The sequence below is a fragment of the Macrosteles quadrilineatus genome, unplaced genomic scaffold (assembly GCF_028750875.1).
Source record: "Macrosteles quadrilineatus isolate MER2022 unplaced genomic scaffold, UCM_ALF_1.0 Scaffold_2__2_contigs__length_208266976, whole genome shotgun sequence".
In the NCBI taxonomy this organism is placed as follows: domain Eukaryota; kingdom Metazoa; phylum Arthropoda; class Insecta; order Hemiptera; family Cicadellidae; genus Macrosteles; species Macrosteles quadrilineatus.
The window spans coordinates 150,409,806-150,425,719 of NW_026542595.1; the positions used below are offsets into that span (position 1 = coordinate 150,409,806).

General features: G+C 34.0%; 1 protein-coding gene across 1 annotated transcript in view; it reads left to right on the forward strand.

Annotated features, from left to right (window-relative positions):
• Window positions 1-7,602, forward strand: part of LOC128987774 (protein lin-28 homolog) — a 29,531-nt gene extending 21,929 nt beyond the window's left edge. The window contains exons 2-4 of the mRNA XM_054408793.1: window positions 1,206-1,357; window positions 3,275-3,447; window positions 7,177-7,602. Coding sequence (XP_054264768.1) covers window positions 1,206-1,357; window positions 3,275-3,447; window positions 7,177-7,426 — 575 coding nt within the window. The 3' untranslated portion in view covers window positions 7,427-7,602. The remainder of the gene's footprint in view (window positions 1-1,205; window positions 1,358-3,274; window positions 3,448-7,176) is intronic.
• The last annotated feature ends 8,312 nt before the right edge of the window (window positions 7,603-15,914 follow it).

The window sequence follows — 15,914 nt, forward strand, 5'->3', positions numbered from 1 at the left end:
GTAAAAATTGAAAAAATCTTAAACATCAAGAAAAATCAAAAGCGTAATTAGTTATTGGTGATAATTATGACTACTTTTAATAGAAGTATTTAGAATCAAATTCGAAATTATATTCAGCATTCAGTTTATCCCCCATATGGTAAATATTATCATAAGCACTCTTTTAAAATGTTATTTGCCATAGAATACACACAGTAACATCTTGTTTACGATTTCTTTTGTAAATACATTATACTTTTTTCCTTAGATAGCAAACACAATCTGATTGCTATATGGTATAGCCAATACCTATAAATAAATTGCCTATCCCACGTTGTTTCAGTATATTGAGAATGGAATATCTCTCAATAAGAACCCTGTTGAAAGTATTGTTTTTAGCAATCAATTAGTATCAAAGTCATGACCCACTTTTGATTGATATTTTATCACAGGGTCTTTCAGGTAGAGTTAACAGGAAGTCAAGTAGCCACTGGGGACTACGAAAAAGGGAATTATTTTTGTCCCTGCATCCCCTCCTACAAATGGAGTGTACTTTAACTAATCTGTCATCGAAATTTTTTTCCATCAAATCACAATAATTGTGTGTGTAGGTACCTAAATTGTAACCATATGTCCATATGATGATAATCTCGTAGCTTCACATTCTGGAAAACAATGTTTAATAAAGTAATTATATATGACTAGCTTATACTCGTAATTTATTAATTTCAGTTTTCTAAATGAGCGATGCTGTAAGGCATATTATGTAATTTTTTGCAAAATAGTAATTGCTGTTGGAATAAAAAAACAAGTCAGTCAATAAAAAAAAAATAGTTCCTAACAATGTATACCCTTTAAAGCAGGAACATTTTTTGACATAATCAATTTCAGGTGAGGATATTTTCATAGTTTAACGGATGCAGTTAAAATAGTGCGCAAATACAATTTAAAAAAAACAAGGTTTTTAAAGTTGAACAGGACTGTCCCATAACATGTAATAAATTATTTAACATGACTTTTTATAATTTATTTTAAAGCCTAAGAATGTGTGAGCAAATAGAATACCACAGCGAGAGTCGAGAGAAAAGTATCCCCCTTTCTCCAGTCCCTTAGCGGCTAACATGGCCAGGCGTTTAGGTTTATAGCTATCTCATAATTTATGTTTTTGACCAGAATATCCTCCTTAATGAGCATGAACATTTCAAATGTTGACTGATGTGCCACAGGGTCACCTGGTGGTGCCAGTGGAGGAGGCAGTGTTGGTGACGAGGGGGTGGGGGCAGAGAAGAGACGAGGCCGCTGCAAGTGGTTCAATGTGGCCAAGGGCTGGGGCTTCATCACCCCCGACGACGGAGGACAGGATATCTTTGTTCATCAGGTAAACAATCCATTTATCATACTTAAAAAACTATTAATATCCAAAGAGTTGGCTTTAGCGTAAACTTTACATTTATTTTGATCAAAAATTGATCAAGGTTTACAAGTCTACTTGTGCATCTTCTGGTTTGTTAAAAAAGGGGGAGCCTTGACAAACATTTGTCAGGGAGCAAAAATTTACAATACCAGTCAACACAACACAATATTGTGTTTCCAAACAACATTCACGAGCCTTTAATTATTTCTTTATTTCATTAATTTCCTATTAACAGATTCTCTCTTGAACCTCGTTGCAGCTCACAAATTAATTGAAAATAGCCATTGAGAGTTAAAGATATTACTCACAAATATTTATCTCTTTCCTTCTCCATTTCCCCCTTACCATTCCACCATTGCCATAATCTTTAGTCATTTGGCAATGAATGTCTGCATCAGATGTGTTTCTTGTAGTAAAAAAAGTATAACTGATCTTATTTCGCACGCGGCAGGAAATTCAACAGTTTGAACATTTTCATACAGCAAAGCGTACATGTCAGCTACAGAGCTGTAAAGGTGTCATTATGTTCACAAGTAATGCCAGTAACTGGTGAGGAACATTGCTGTGGCAGAGACGCGAACTATAGAGCTGTACACAGAAACAACCTTTTAAAAAAATGGCCTTTGTAACTTCCTAGCTATAGCTCCAAACACTCTTTCAGTCTTTCACCAACCTTGGATGATCTGCAAAATGTACAGAAAATACGCATTTATCTACAACATCTAATTAAATAGTCAAAGACTTCCAATGCTGAATCTATCTTCCTGTACCCCCGAATTCCTTGTATCTTTGGTTCTACTACACCTTAAAGTCACATTGTTAAGCTACCTTTTTTTGTGTTGCCTTGAGTTCTTGATGTTTTTGTTTACTGATGTTGATTTGTTTCCACATCAGGGGGCGAAGATGTTTATTGACGAGTGTCAATTGAATGAGATGAGAGCTTTTTACTGACTAAGATTAGATTGTTCTTTAGCCAGGATCATTGATGTGGAAAGCGAAAAGGGACCTCTTGTCGGCGATACAAAATTTTCAGTACGGCCGATAAATAATGAAGGTCAAAAATATCAAAATTCAAGTTTTTATCGATTTTTATACCTCAGAACAGGACAGTATCGGTTAAAATATCGAATTGAAGACATAAAAGGTCGAAATAAATCATTTTGTTAGCCTCTGCACGGTCTGAGAAAAGTGTACCTCTTGTCGCTCAATGTTATTTCGCCATAACGACAAGAGGTCCCATTTCTAATATTCACTTTTAAAACAGATTTTAGGCCAAAAGTCATTTGTCCTGCATTCTAGATGAAATATAGAGAACTACAACAAAGTTCAGTGTACGGGAGAACAAAATATCTCACAAATTTTGCGGTCCCGACAAGAGGTACCTTTTCTTATCTTATGGAGAAATAACATAAGGCCGACAAGAGGTCCCTTTTCTGAAATTCGATTTTTACGACATGTTTCTATAAAACAATTATTTAAATGAAAACTACCGAGAGTTAAGACAAAAATTGGTTTTGCCTCCAAAGAGGACATTCATTTAATGCTTTCTTTTAAAACCAAAATCTCTTCTTAAATACGAAAAAAAAAACTGTTTTAATGTGTACTTGAAATTTTCAAAAGTGTTTTTCTTAAAATTACCTTTTTCAATAACAAAGTTTCAAAGTCCTATAACTTTAACAAAAAAAATCGTAGATGCATGGAACTTGCACCAAGTTATTCAGAATTTAATAAGGAAGTCAAATATGTATATAACTAAAAATTGAAAATTCCTGACAAGAGGTCCCTATTCGCTTTCCACATCATTAATAAATTTTATTAAAATCTCAATAATCCAAGTACATCTGGATCCAGTTTAAATTAGTAATTTCTTATTACTTGCAGAGTGTGATCGTCATGTCGGGGTTCCGCTCGCTGGGAGAGGGAGAGGAGGTGGAGTTTGAGTGTAAGACGTCAGACAAAGGTCTGGAGGCGACTCTAGTAACAGGACCTGAGGGCTCAGCGTGCGTCGGCTCCCAGCGGAGACCTGTGGCTAAGAAGCGCTTTCGCAAGATACGGTGAGTAGTGCTACGGTAGTGATACGGAAAATGGAGTTTTCCGTCTGTAAATAAATAAATAAATGAATAAATAAAAGACCCCTTTGGTGAGTTATTGGCTCAGTCAGTAGGGTTTGTTCTATGGTAGTGATTTGTGGATTCAGATACTGGCGTGTGCCACTGGCTCACCCCTTGCTTTGCTGGATAAGTCATGGACAGGGCTGAGGACCATCTGAGTGGGCAAATGCAAGGTTAAAAGAGTCCACCTCTAAAAAAAAGACTTAAAATATTTTTTTTTTCAATTTCATTTATTATTTGTTAGACCTTAGAGTGATGAATTATTGTTTTGATCATGTCTAATTTTATCACAAATGTCCCTGATTTTATGAACACAGAATATCAAATTTCACATCAAATAAGTTTTTTATAGACATGCTTTTTATAAAGATAACTAAAAAGTCATACAACTTAAGATCAGTGTTACAAGTAAAAATGAATCCATCCATCCCATTAATATTCCTCAAAGCTATTTATTGTTTACTTCAGTTGGGACCAAGCTCTGCCACTATGGACAAACACACCAGCATCAATCGATAACCAGACTTGCTGGAGACAGAAATGAACTCCTCAATCCATAGTGATGTCTCCTGGCCTTGGAGGACTCTAAGGCCAGGATCTTGTTAGCTACAGGATCTTGTTAGTTAGTCAGTGGTGTAGTAGAACGGAAACATGTGGGAAGCGTTCCCACTCAGCTTTTGCAAAAATCAAGTACTGTATTAATAGGCAACCTCAACCTGTGTTTTTTCGAAGACGATGGTGAGCATTCCCAAACCAAAACCTTCTAAGACTACACCCAAACAGTACAACTCTGACTATCAAAATCAATAGGGACCAAACCACATTACAATGATCAAAAATCCGAAAAATTTTCCGGTGATTTTCTGTGCCAAGGGAGACGATGATTTTTGTCTACAAGACCGCAGAAAATATATCAGATTAGACACGATTAAGGAAAAAAATTGATCTTTCCACGACCGCGGTAGACAATGATAATGTCAACACAACGAGAAAGGTGTTCAGGATTTTTCTGCGATCACAACTATAGAGTGCAGTTCAGTAAAAAATACCAAATTTTGAAACCGATCATCCCATTCACCGTAGTTTAAGTACAGAGGCAAAAATTGCAATTGTTTTACCTGAATTGCAACAGAGATTTACATGTAGAAGTTCTACCATGGGAAAATCTTGACACATAATTTAGACTTTTTGCAAAAGGTTTACTCTTTAAATAAATTAGAATAACCAATCCTCCCTCGTGTCTACCAATGTGAGCTACTCTACTTGCATTTATAATGTAAACAGAGTAATTTTTAAACCTACTGCATAAAATACTCTTTATCGTTTTCTGTAGCAAAGGTGGTTCTGTATATGTAATTAAATCATTATTTAACATTTCCGGAAAATATTAATCATCTAACATGTTTTCAATTCCACATGCATTATAGCTTAAAATTTTCAAGAAATATTCTTTTACCGATATCCTTGTAGCTGGTCCGTTGCCCGTCACCCTCACTGGTCCTCGGATTAGCGCAGCCTCCTCTAAGAGAACTCCCCATCCTCCAGCTCCTGATGTCTCTGATCGGTCGTTGTGTGCTTGGCCGTGCTGCTCTGAGTCTCGTAGGTTGCTTTAACTCCTGCTGCCTCAGCGTACATCTGTCGGTGATCGTGCAGTTTTTTCCTTCTCCAGGGCCTCCCTAAAGTTGTGTTTGAAAATCGCCTGTGGTTTTTCTGCGTCATCGTCCTTGCCTGCCATCAGTCTGTCGTCTTCCCAGCTGAACCTTATGTTGTTGGTGTAAACATGGTTGTATACCAACGTCATACATCGCCACCCTGCCACGCGCTTAACCTGAATTTGCACTGCATCTAGCCTCGCTCTCTTCACACGTATTTCTAGGAGGGAGTCGTGATGTATAAAGAAGTTTGTTCCCTTCAAAATTTTCCCTTGTGACATTTTGTATTCTATGTCTTCTGGGGAGTGAGCAATTATCACACTTTTATCATAGTCCAAGAGATATGTACCTTGTTGATCACGAGGGCACAACTGCCCAGATTCAATGAGATTCATGTTGCTATGTAATATCCCTAACAAAACTCTTACCGTAACAATAAATCCTCCAACTAATTAAGCAGTTTAGCAATAGCTATGAGCTCACCCAGTACCTTCTATTTGTTTAAAACTATAGTACCAATACAAGTTGAGCTTATAAACATCTTCTACTACTTTAAGTTGTGCTATTTATGGCCTTGGTTAACGAAGGTTAAATTAAATTACACACAATCATCATGGAATCAAGTCCTATGTTTTGCTTAACCTTACAAATTTCCAGCTTCCTCAGGGTAAGAAATACTATATCCATCCCGCACGCTATGTCCTAAACACGACTGCTGGATCAGTTGAACTTCGAGGAAGACGACAGGGGTCGGTGCATTGTTTAACGAAGATAAGACACGCACATCCTGGCCATATCTCATAGTTGCTCTAGATCTTCTTTAACAATGTTTAAATACATAGATGTAATATTATGAAAGTGGCTAGTCTTCTATCACCATGAATAGCGACTCTGCCGTATTTCGTTTCCTCTAATCTGACTTCTTGTATAGAATTCAAGATGAACCCCTTTCAACAGTATGGTTTTTTTCCAAAACAAGGTTGCACGTGTTTAAAACCTTATCTTTATTTTTAACTTTTTTCAAGTCCAACGTAATTTCTGCCACAAGGGCAATGAATTTCGTAAATGATATTTTTTGTGTTTTGTTGTTCGTTATAAGGTTTTAATCTGGTGACACTACTGCAAATAGTATCTTTATAACCCGATAATGTAATGACTTTTAAGAAAACTCTTATATTAGATAAAATACCCCCGCCGCAGCAAACCTGCAGACTAAGCGAATTTCAACTTGTCTGATTACATATTTACTAAAATACTTCTATAAATAAGACATATTTATTCGCAATTTAAATAACATTACTTATAACGAGTGCTTAGGTTTGCTGCTACGGGGAAGGTAAACAGTGTTTTTTGACCACACGTCAATAGTATAGGATGAAATAAATAAATTTGCCAAATTTGATCAACATATATCCATAAACAAGTAAACTACAACAGTTTTCATTTTCTCCATAAGAATAACATGGGAATTTTATATTTGCATTTTTTTGAATTTTCTCCGTGACCGTTAGGCATACAACAATGCATTGTTGTAAACTACAACATTGCCATTGCCAATATACTGCCAATATAATATACTAAATTATTTCTTTTTTTAAGCTCTACAAAATGGTTGGAAAAGAAATTCTAAAATTTTATGTTTTAAGGGTCAAAAATGGGAAAAACCCATTTTTACCCCATAAAACCCCCCATAAACCCCTGTTCCCATGGTCCGATTATGCTGGATCGCGAACTCGTTCGAATAAATGTAGGTTTACACGTTTGTACCAAATTTCATCAAAATCGGATCATTTTTGCTCGAGTTATCGCGCTAACGGACACACACATATATATATATATATATGAATTTGAACGGATGGTGTTTTTGGCCTCTAGGGACCTCAAAACGAAAAAAAAAATCGGTCCCGCGTCCAGGTCTTACCATGAGTACTACGGTAATAGCTTATTCCCTATATGGGAAATTCGCTAAAAGGTGTATAAAATGGAATTTAAAATCACTAATAAATTAACTTTATTACAGGTGCTACAACTGTGGGGAGTTTGCCAATCACATTGCAGCCAAGTGTAGTTTGGGTCCTCAGCCGAAGCGTTGTCATCACTGCAAGTCCACGGACCATCTCATAGCTGACTGTCCCAACCGGAGGAAGAGTCAGGAGGAATCAGAGGAGTCAGAACAGAACTGCAAATCTAAATCATCCATCGAAGGAGTGAAGAACTCCATCGACAGCAACGACACAAACGCCACCTCCTCCGCCAATACCAATGAATAACGTTTAGATTTAGATGACCAAGAATTCTTCAGCATTTAGGTAAAATGGTCCTCATAGTTTTAAGTGTTATTGTTCAATTCGGCAGTAGAAATGGGAGTAGTATTGGTTTGAGTGGTTTTACGAGATTTACAAACTACTTTGAATTGAGAAACAGGTGCAAAAAGGTTGAGGGTTACAAAATGAGAGTTTTATTTACAAAACTATGAAAGATTTCCCGATAAACCAAAATAAGAACTGATATCGGTAATTTGATAATTTCATCCTATTTAATTCCTTGGCATTATTTTCAAGTTTCAACAATATAGTTTAATGAGAATACTTTTTATCACAATTTTTATTCTACAATATAGAAACGTTCAAAAATCTGGAATTTATGAACTAGATTTTTCATGGTCAGAAGAGTTTTAATGTTCTATTCATAGTCACCTAATTTATTGCATTGTGTATACATTGCGATTTCTCAACAAATTTATTTCTGAAAAGTTTATAGAGAAATTTTCTACTCTCATTCCTTTTTGTTTATCTGAAAAAACAAGCTTTTAAGAATTAGTTGGATCAAACCAAAATAGTTTATTCCCTTTATTATTCTTAGAAGATAACAACTGTTGATAAACTTAAATAAGTAATAGTTTGTTAACAAATAGTTTGTAGACAAGCCAAAGATCCATAAACCATGCTGACGGTAAAGGGAACAACCGTTTTAGAAATTCTTTAAAATTTTTACATACATGACTTAACCAGATAAGTAATAAAATCTAGAATGATTACAATACTATACAGTGTGTAAATTAAGTATGGAAACAAATCTGTATTTTTAAAACCGAAATAGATAGAAATATTCTATTTGTGGCAATAATAGTTAACAAAGATTCCGCAATTTTTCACATGAAAAATATTTTTTTACCCCCCTAACAGGGTAGGTGGTAGGGGGTGACTTATTTTTTTCAAATAGCAACCCCTATGGAGTGACCCCTCATTTTGAAGGGTTTGTCAAAAGAAACACAATGACGCAAATCCGAGGTGAATATCTCACTCCTAGCTAACATGGCGGATATTCCAAAATGGGCTTTTTTTTACAAAAATTAAATTTTTCATTACCCACCATTTAGGCTAGGGGTGAAATATCTACCTCGGGTTTGCGTCATTCTTTTTCTTTTAACAAACCCTTCAAAATGAGGGGTCACTCAATAGGGGTTGTTGTTGAAAAAAATAAGTCACTCCCACCCCCTACCCTGTTAAAGGGGTTGAAAAAATATTGTTGATTAAAAAAATTGCGGAACCTATGTCAACAATCAATTCCACAAACAGAATATTTCTATCTATTTCGGTTTTAAAAATACAGATTTCTTTCCATTATTTGTGAAATTGGTGCTTTTCACGTACAATAAATCAAATTTTGGAATATCCGCCATTTGGGCTAGGAGTGAGATATTCACCTCGGATTTGCGTCATTGTGTTTCTTTTGACAAACTCTTCAAAATGAGGGGTCACTCAATAGGGGTTGCTATTTGAAAAAAATAAGTCACCCCCTACCACCTACCCTGTTAGGGGGGTAAAAAAATATTTTTCATGTGAAAAATTGCGGAATCTTTGTTAACTATTATTGCCACAAATAGAATATTTCTATCTATTTTGGTTTTAAAAATACAGATTTGTTTCCATACTTAATTTACACACTGTATAATAATCTCCATAATTTTCCAGTTAACAGTACCAAACACGTGTGCATTTAAACTTTGGCTTGGCTACCAATTGAAGAGTTCTTGGGTTTTATTTACAAAGCACATCTACCTCATTATCTACCTCACATGTACCCAAGTAGGTCCCCAGTTCCTGCATCTTATACTGTATGGAGTTTATACTATACATTACATTGGAGTTGAATTACAAACAATTGGACAGAGGCGTGGAATTACAAATTATGTGCAATTGAATTGGTGTTAAATTACAACAAAGGAGTAACTACAAACATCTAGTCACGCCAGTCTCAACCGAGATGGCTGGCTGGTGGTTTTCGAATTTAACCAATAATCGGTGCTGTGAAATTGGTTTTAAATTATCTAAATAAATCATAAAGTACCTAGGTCACAGAAACTGTGTGACAATAATTATCGGAGCTTAAAATAAAATGCAATTTAGTGTCATATATTTATTACATTGTAGTTACAAATATATATTTAAATTTAAAACTGTAACTATTGTTCTTTAAAAGAAATTATGTAGTTTTGTACAAGTGTTTCCCAAGGTTCAAAATGGTAATATTTTTATTGGTTTGGGTCTAAAATAAAATTTGGGCGCCTCTTGAAATTTTTTGTTGACATTCATTTTAAAATCGTGCACTCTGAAATAGGAAGCCAAATAAATATGATTTCAAAAGCTAAATAAAAGTTCAAACACTTACCTATGATGATCAATGGAATGACCTATTATTATCTAATCGGTTTAGAATAAAAACTTAAATACAGCTTTTGAGGTTATGAGCCAAATTAAAAACAAAGCTTTATGGACACTTTAAAAAAAGCATACAGTAAAGATTAACAATCTTTAAAATCATTTATATGCATTGTATGAAAATATTATAGAATATGTTGCGTGTTGCTTGGTTTGACTAGTTAATAAATCTATTCCATTTTGAATCTTGGTTTAAGAAAGCGTAGAAAATGTGAAAATTACAAGCCCTGGAGAAGGGTCGACTCCTAAACCATCACTTCTGTCCCTTCCAACCCTGTTTTGTATGTTTGTATGTAACTCTCATAGCGTTAGGTAAATATTTGTAATGTGAATGTGTTTCTATGTAGCCAAAAAGTAGCGTATTTCATAGATAATGGAAAGTTAAAACACTGTTTATGTAATAGCCTAGCAAGAGAATCCACAACGGAAATTCACACTTGGCAAAATCATCCCTTAAATTTTTGGATATAGATTTTGATATGACAAATTGTAGTATTTCAGTATCACAAATTATAAGGGATGTTATTGCTGACTGTGAAAAACGAGTACAAAAACAACAATGCGCTAAAACATTTAGTAAATGTCTAACTGTTATAGTTGCATTATGACTGAAATACAGTGCCTCATTGTTGTATTGTCATATATTTACTACCGGTTTGTTTACGTTCTGTAACGCTACTTATAGTTTAAGCTTAAAGGGTAACACTCTACAGCTAAATGAAGACTGACTTAGATAGATTGTTTAGTCATTAGGAAAATAATTGATTGATTGAAGTAATTCATTATAATATCATAGATTTACACAGACTAGCTGTAAAGGTGCTAGGTTACCTGGTAAATTGCAAAACTGATCATAAATCTTAGGTAAATATAAAAAAAAACCATGAGAGCCGTGTTGTCTAATTCTTCTGAGAAATTCAAAGAAATATAGTCTACATTTATCAAATGTTTGGGATTTAATAATGTTTTCTGCAAGTTTGGCTTCATTGTTCTAAATTAGATGTACACTTCATTAAAGTTTTGAGTAAATTTAGGAACTATATGAAACCATTCTTCCAGGAAACGTTATCTCACTGAATACAATATCAAAGAAAAACAATTCAAAATCTACAAAATATTTAGCAAAAACATTTTGTATTGATGTTAATGCACAAAAACATACTGATCGACGTTTGGGTTATTACATCTGGGTAATTAAATTTCACCCAATGTCTTACTTGTACAGTATTCAAATGATCAGTTCTTTTAACTTGTATCAACCATTATCATTATGAGTTAGCTTTGTATATATACCAAGCATCAAAATCAAATGTGTTGTAATTATAGTACTAAGCCCAATTTTGTGTAGTTGTATTAAATATTTGAACTGTAAATGGCACCTACAAAATGTTGGTAATTGAATGTACCAATGGTTGTAATGTAAAAAAAATCAGCAGGAAGTAATGAATTTAATTTTTGATTAAATAACAATTGTTTTTATCATTGTAAACATTTATTTATCACTTCATTGTGGTGTGAGTAGCCTCCGGATTGCGAATAATAACTATGATAGTGGTTTAAATACCTTATTCTTGCAATCCGATTTGTTGTCTTCACATCTAGTTTCAACCTGCTAGGAGGTCATCATCAGGTGAGTACAAGGATGAAATTACTTCATATGAAGGTCGTCAGTAACAGTTTTTTTTTTACATTCACACAATCACACGACGAATAAACACATAGTGCGCACACATATACGGCCGATAAAAACATCGAACTCGACAAGCGGACCCGTGTTGAGAATGCGGAAGTTGCTATTCGTCGTGTGATTGTGTGAATGTAAAAATAAAAAATGTTACTGACGACCTTCATATGAAGTAATTTCATCCTTGTACTCACCTGATGATGACCTCCTAGCAGGTTGAAACTAGTTGTGAAGACAACAAATCGGATTGCAAGAATAAGGTATTTAAACCACTATCATAGTTATTTATTTATCTCTTTAAATATTAAAAGTTTTTGGTTTTGATTTCAAGGAATTAGTTGAGCCTATATCATTTGGCATATAATTGATTGTTCAGTGTAAGAATACAGTAGCAATGACAAAGTCTCTACTATAATTTAACAATGAAATCTTAACAAAGTGAATTTAAGAAGTATGCATTTATTTTCCAGGTTATCATTGTTTAAATCCAGTAAGATTCTATTGTGTGTAGGATGTAAAAAATATTCACAAGAAAAAATATATGAATTTTACTTTCTTGTACAACTTCTAGAAAGTTGTGCTAGTGAAATATTTTCATTCATACTCGGCTTCTTATTGTGTCTGTATTCTTAGACTAACAGTACATCTTAGTTTTGTTTTTTATAAACTTTTAATCCACAGTTGCTTTTTGCAGCATTTATTTTTTTATTTAAATGTATCCTATGATGACAAGACTGGTTCTCAACACAGTACAAACATAGCAAAGAAGACAGTTTTCCTACTACATAGTTTAATTTAGTTAGGTTAAGCTTAGGGATAGTTTTATATTTTTGTACTTTTCAACTCGACAAGTAATTTTGTTGATATGAAATATAATGTTTTTATTTAGTTGTGTTGTATGTTTTATTTCCCACATGTAGTGTAAATTGTGGTTGACTTCTGCTGAAGACTGTCACCAGGGCGGACTTACCTAGGGGCGGACGGGGAGCCCCTGTAAGGGGACCCCTTGCACTGTAGTTTTTATTAATAACCTCAAAAATTAATCAGACACTTACCGAATGGCCTTTTTTAACAGCTTTATTATCGCTATCCTATGTTTAAGGTTATTGTTAGGTGCACTTTAAGGAATTGCTAGGAACAAAATTCTTGACTCTTAAGGGACTTTTCCTTACTGGGCTTGGTTTACACGAGCATAGCTGCTAGGCTGTGGCTGTGATGGACCAGTTTCAGCTTCAATGAAGCCGTTTACACAAACCTGCGGCCGCAGCGATCGAGTTGAAGGGGGCCTCGTGCTTGGGGCAAAAAATACAAATTATAAACTTGTCCCAACGTAGAACATAGCTTGTAAAATTGTGTTGTGTTGGAGATTCAATGGAGTTGAAATAATTTTAAAAATAAAAACATTGTTCTGTTAATATTAATTAAATGTTATTCTTTTAACTCTAAGTATATACCAATCATAATTTTAAGGGGCAGAAATATATTATCCACTCAGTTAGTTATATAAAAGGGTTTGTAAAATAGTAATAATGTGTCAAAATTTGGATCTCCAATTTAGTCGTTAGAGTCAAAATCATACAGCTCCAGTACGATTTTAAAATCTATAAATACATTTTTTAGCTACTAGGGTCATCTGATGTTGACAAAAAATAAGCAATAAGCAGAAGCAGCTGCAAAAATAAATGATAATGAGCTGATAAGGGATCCTGTCTAGTCCTGTCTGACTCAGCATGTGCATAGCATACACCCACTAAATCAATTGAGTTTACAGATATTCCATAAGTCAGGTTTGTTATCTAAATGAGATAAGACATATGTCCATACACTTGCAGATGAAACCTATAAAAAAATCTTCACCTGTTATCTGGAAGTGATAAGGCATGTCCTTATCCTTCTGGGGGTGATCCCCCATCCTTCTTCATCTCCTGGCTGTGTCTGTATGTGTGTGATTGACTAGTATTTAGGAGTAGTGGGGGTACTTGCTCACACCACATACAGACACAGCCAGTATGGGATTTTATGGTGTCCATACAGAAGCTTGATAACAATCAAGATAAATCAAGAGTACAAATTGTAACATAATTTTAAAAACTTTATGGAAAATAACACTAAAAATATGATTTTTCGAGTGAAAAAAGTTGTCTAAATTTGAAATTTCAAAGTCCCATAACTTTTTAACGCCTCATCACATCAGTATGGGAATAACTGCATGATGTATATGATTTAAGTCTCTGCAATATCTGACTAAAAAAAACAATATGTCATCATGAGTCATATCAAGTTGGTATATTCAGAGTCCTATGGTCTATGTGTACTTGAGAGGTGACAGTGTACTGCCACTGTGTGTGGTCTTTTGCTCTCCCCTTAAGTTAAAACTCTAAATTCTTGCGTAAACTATAGATTTTATGGTTTTTTTGTTTCACACCTTTCTTCAACTAGTACTCTGTTGATATATGAGGTTTTAAAAAGTCAATAGTGACTAAGTTGAAAAAAATATTAACAAATAATGTATGAATTGTATGAAAAAGGATGATTATTTCTTGTAAATCTGACTTTTTTTAAATTATTAAGTAAATTGACTATTTATTCTCTAAATTGAATCTATACCATTAAATAGATACTCCTTTATTGTAATAAAGCATTTTCAAGCGTAATATCTAAGAATCTTTTAGAGACAAACTGCAACACTTCATTCAGTATTGAACTTTTCCAAAATATAATAACTCATGTTGCACCTGAGGATATTATAATAAAAAGAGCCCAGCTAGCATTACTTTTACACAAAAACCAACACATACATTTTGACAAAAGCCTTGTTTGCGGCATATTGTTTAGCAAAAAGAATTAAACAAATTGCAAACTGTGAACTGAAAAATGTAAAATGTTGGAAAAAGTAAAGATAGATCTGTTAGCTAAGCTTGAAAGAAATAACTGCCAAACCAACAACTCTGTTAATAAACAATCAAATAACATACAAAAGCCAACAAATCAACATTACCCAAAAAGAAGATCAGGTCTAAACCCAAGTCATCCATATAAGTTTTATTACCTATGTCTAACAAATTCATACCTCTTGTTGTTGACGTACAACAGCAGCCACATCTCCAGAAGGATTTGGAAACGTTCCAATCCCTACTAAACAACATTGGCCAACTCTGACAGATCTGAGTGACAGTCATGGTAGACACTTGGATCATCTCATAAAAAAAAACAAAAAAAAAACTCGTCTCTTCAAGTTTGCAGTAATGTCATCATCATCATCATCATCATCCTTTTTATTGATTTCCCTCAAGGGGTACATCAAAAAAATACATTTACAAAATACAATTACATGCAAAATAACCAAGGTTGGTAAATAAGTTTTACTAATAACTAGGCGAATAAATAATCATATAAATATTAACATGCAATAAATAATTCAATAAATAACCAATAAATATCTCATAAATAAATACTGTATAAACATAGAATACCAGTAGAAGAACAATAAATATTTACACTGATAGCTGAGCCAACATTCAAAATTTATTATATTAAAAAAACATTAAAAGAAAGAGATCCGCATTGAATTTTTAAACCATACATTTAATGGGGATTTGAGTCAAGAGGGGGGGAGGGCAGCTGTATGTTGCCTGCGGACCTTATTTTCCATTCATTCTCTAATGTATCAAAAAATATTTTGAAATGTTCCGCAAACTCACGCAATTTCGACATATTATTTTCCATAAACATACTGTCCATTCCAGATTTGCCCATTCCATTGTACCTACATTCAATAAATGCATGCCATCCATTCTCTATTTCCCCACACAGTACACATATTCTATTTCCTGTCTCATCTTTCCTGCACATCCACAGCCAGGTTCCTAATCTATATCTCGCTATCAGTGACCTCTGACTTGGTTTAAGTAAACAAACATACTCTGCTCCTGACCTTGGCACTCCAATCATCCTTAAAACTTCTAAACTTTTCTTTGTCATCGCCTCAGTCCACAAATAAGAGTAACATGCATTCTTTAAAACATCTTTAATTTGTTTAATATTTTTTAAGCTAAGAGTATCACTTTGTCAGATCTCAATTAAATTAATATTTTCTAACAACTGCTTTATTTCGCCTGACCATGAACTGTTGTTTCTATGATTTTCATTAACTTTTAAACAAGCTCTTTGTAATTTCTTATCTAATGATGTCTTTATTCTTACAAAATATATTATCGCTCTATCGCTCTTTCTTTAGCTTTAAATGACGTTAATAACCTGCCAGCTTCCAAAATCGCTCCACTATTGGCTGTATTATTACTTACTCCCAATAATCTTTTACAATGTGCCATGCCTACTCTGTTTACAATTAAT